Source organism: Nuphar pumila, chromosome 9 (genome assembly GCF_984573655.1).
Source record: "Nuphar pumila chromosome 9, dmNupPumi1.hap1.1, whole genome shotgun sequence".
In the NCBI taxonomy this organism is placed as follows: domain Eukaryota; kingdom Viridiplantae; phylum Streptophyta; class Magnoliopsida; order Nymphaeales; family Nymphaeaceae; genus Nuphar; species Nuphar pumila.
Window position 1 is genome coordinate 33,690,445 of NC_143257.1, and position 1,998 is coordinate 33,692,442.

The 1,998-nt window shown below is 42.9% G+C and overlaps 1 protein-coding gene across 1 annotated transcript; it reads right to left on the reverse strand.

Moving 5' to 3' along the window:
- Positions 1 to 227: 227 nt before the first annotated feature.
- Positions 228 to 869, reverse strand: LOC149828548 (uncharacterized). The gene has a single exon (XM_090017080.1). It carries the CDS (start codon positions 867 to 869, stop codon positions 228 to 230), a length of 642 nt encoding a protein of 213 aa, XP_089873206.1.
- Between the last annotated feature and the right edge of the window lie 1,129 nt (positions 870 to 1,998).

Below are 1,998 nucleotides of genomic sequence, written 5' to 3' on the forward strand. Positions count from 1 at the left end.
AAGGTAGATGGAGCATTGGATAGACCAAATGGCATTACAAGTCATTCATAAAGATCATCACGAGTTTTGAATGCAACTTTCCATTCATCTTCATGTCTAACTCGTATTTGATGATATCCACTACGCAGATCTAATTTGAAGAATATTTTTGAACCAGTTAGTTGGTCCAACAAATCATCCAATCTTGGAATGGGAAACTTATACTTGACGGTTATTTTGTTGATAGCTCAGCTATCAATGCACATTCGCCATGTCTCATTCCTCTTAAACACAAGAAGAGCAGGAACCGCGCAAGGACTAAGACTCTCACGAATGTGACCCTTAGTCAATAATTCTTCAACTTGTCTATGAAGTTCTTCATACTCCGTAGGACTCATGCGATAATGTGGAGCATATGGTAACACTGACCCTGGATGGAAGTCTATATGTTGTTGGACTTCCCGTAGAGAGGGTAATCCATTGGCAAAGACTTCACAAAATTTTTCTAACAGTGGTGTAACTCTAGAATCCACAACGATAGGATTAAGCTCACCAGGTGATGAACCAGAATCAAGAAAGAATAGGAAGTAACACATGTTTGATTGACTGAGAGCCTCTTGGAGCTCATGTCTGGCAATGAAAGCACTTGAAAGCATAACCTTCGATGCAGTAGGCTTGGATGAAGTGGGGTGGGAGATTTGGGTGGTAGGTGGAGTACGAGATGATGATGCAGATGAAGATGAAGAAGATAAAGGTGGTAAGTCCTTGGAGGGCTTCAAATGAATCTTTCGTCCCTCGAACGTAAACGAGTATGAGTTAGATCGGCCATTATGGATAACAGATCGATCATACTGCCATGGTCTTCTGAGAATGATATGACTCACATCCATAGGGAGCACATCGCACTAGACTTGATCGAAATAAATGTTTCCAATAGAAAATTTGACCAAGCACTGCCACTCGACATGAACATCAGTGCTCTTTTGGAGTCATGACATCTGATATGGATGGGGGTGAGTCCGACAATTCAAGCCTAATTTAGTCATGGCTTTGACCGATATCACATTTTCACAGCAACCAGAGTCAATGATGAAGCGGCACACCTTTCTATTGATGGTACAAGCAGATTCAAAGATGTGCGTTCGAAGCCAACGGTCATTCGTTTCCTAACGCAGGGCTAAACAAATTTGTCTAGAGATGAGGGCTTCGCCTCTATCAGGTAGGATCACCTCCTCATCTACACATTTTTCTTTCGGCTCTTCTTCAAAGGATTCAATCTTCGAATCATAAATGGGATCGAACTCGAGGTCGAATTGAGCCTCTTTTTCATGAGATCCCTCGACGAATAAGGCATTGCCACGACATTCTGTGGACTTATGACCGGGGTTTCCATAAGTATAGCACTTGATGGGGGTGCTCAAACTAGAGGTCCTAGCCTAGTTTTCTATCGGGCCATTCTGACTCGCAACCCTAGGTGGGTTTGATGTATTGGGGTGACGGTAAGGTGGGGCAACTTTTGTATTGGGGACCGTAGGGGTCTGCGTTGCTAGTCTAGTCACAGGACTAGGCCTAGCTAAGGTTTTTCTTTGGGTGGACCTCTCCCATTGACATGCCTTTTGATGTACTTCGGACACCATCCAACACTCAATAAAATTCAACATATCTTGTAATTAGAAGTTCGGACCTCTAATGTACTTCGAGACTAACTGCTCCTCACTTTCACGGATGTCGTTCCATGCAACGAGATCATAAAAATTCTTGGTGTACTGATCTATTGATCTTGTTCCTTGTTTCAAACTTTGGTATTTTTTATATAGTTCTCGGTGGTAGTTCAATGGCAAGAATTGAGCACAAAGTTTCTGCTCCATGTGCTCCCAACACTCAATCGGCGCACGAACCTAATGTTGACGCATTTGCTTGAGTTGTCGCCACCAGGCTGTAGCTCAACCCTTCAGTTTAAGGGATATCAATCCCACACGACGATCTTCTGAAACTTCTTTGAACTCTAGGAATTCATGA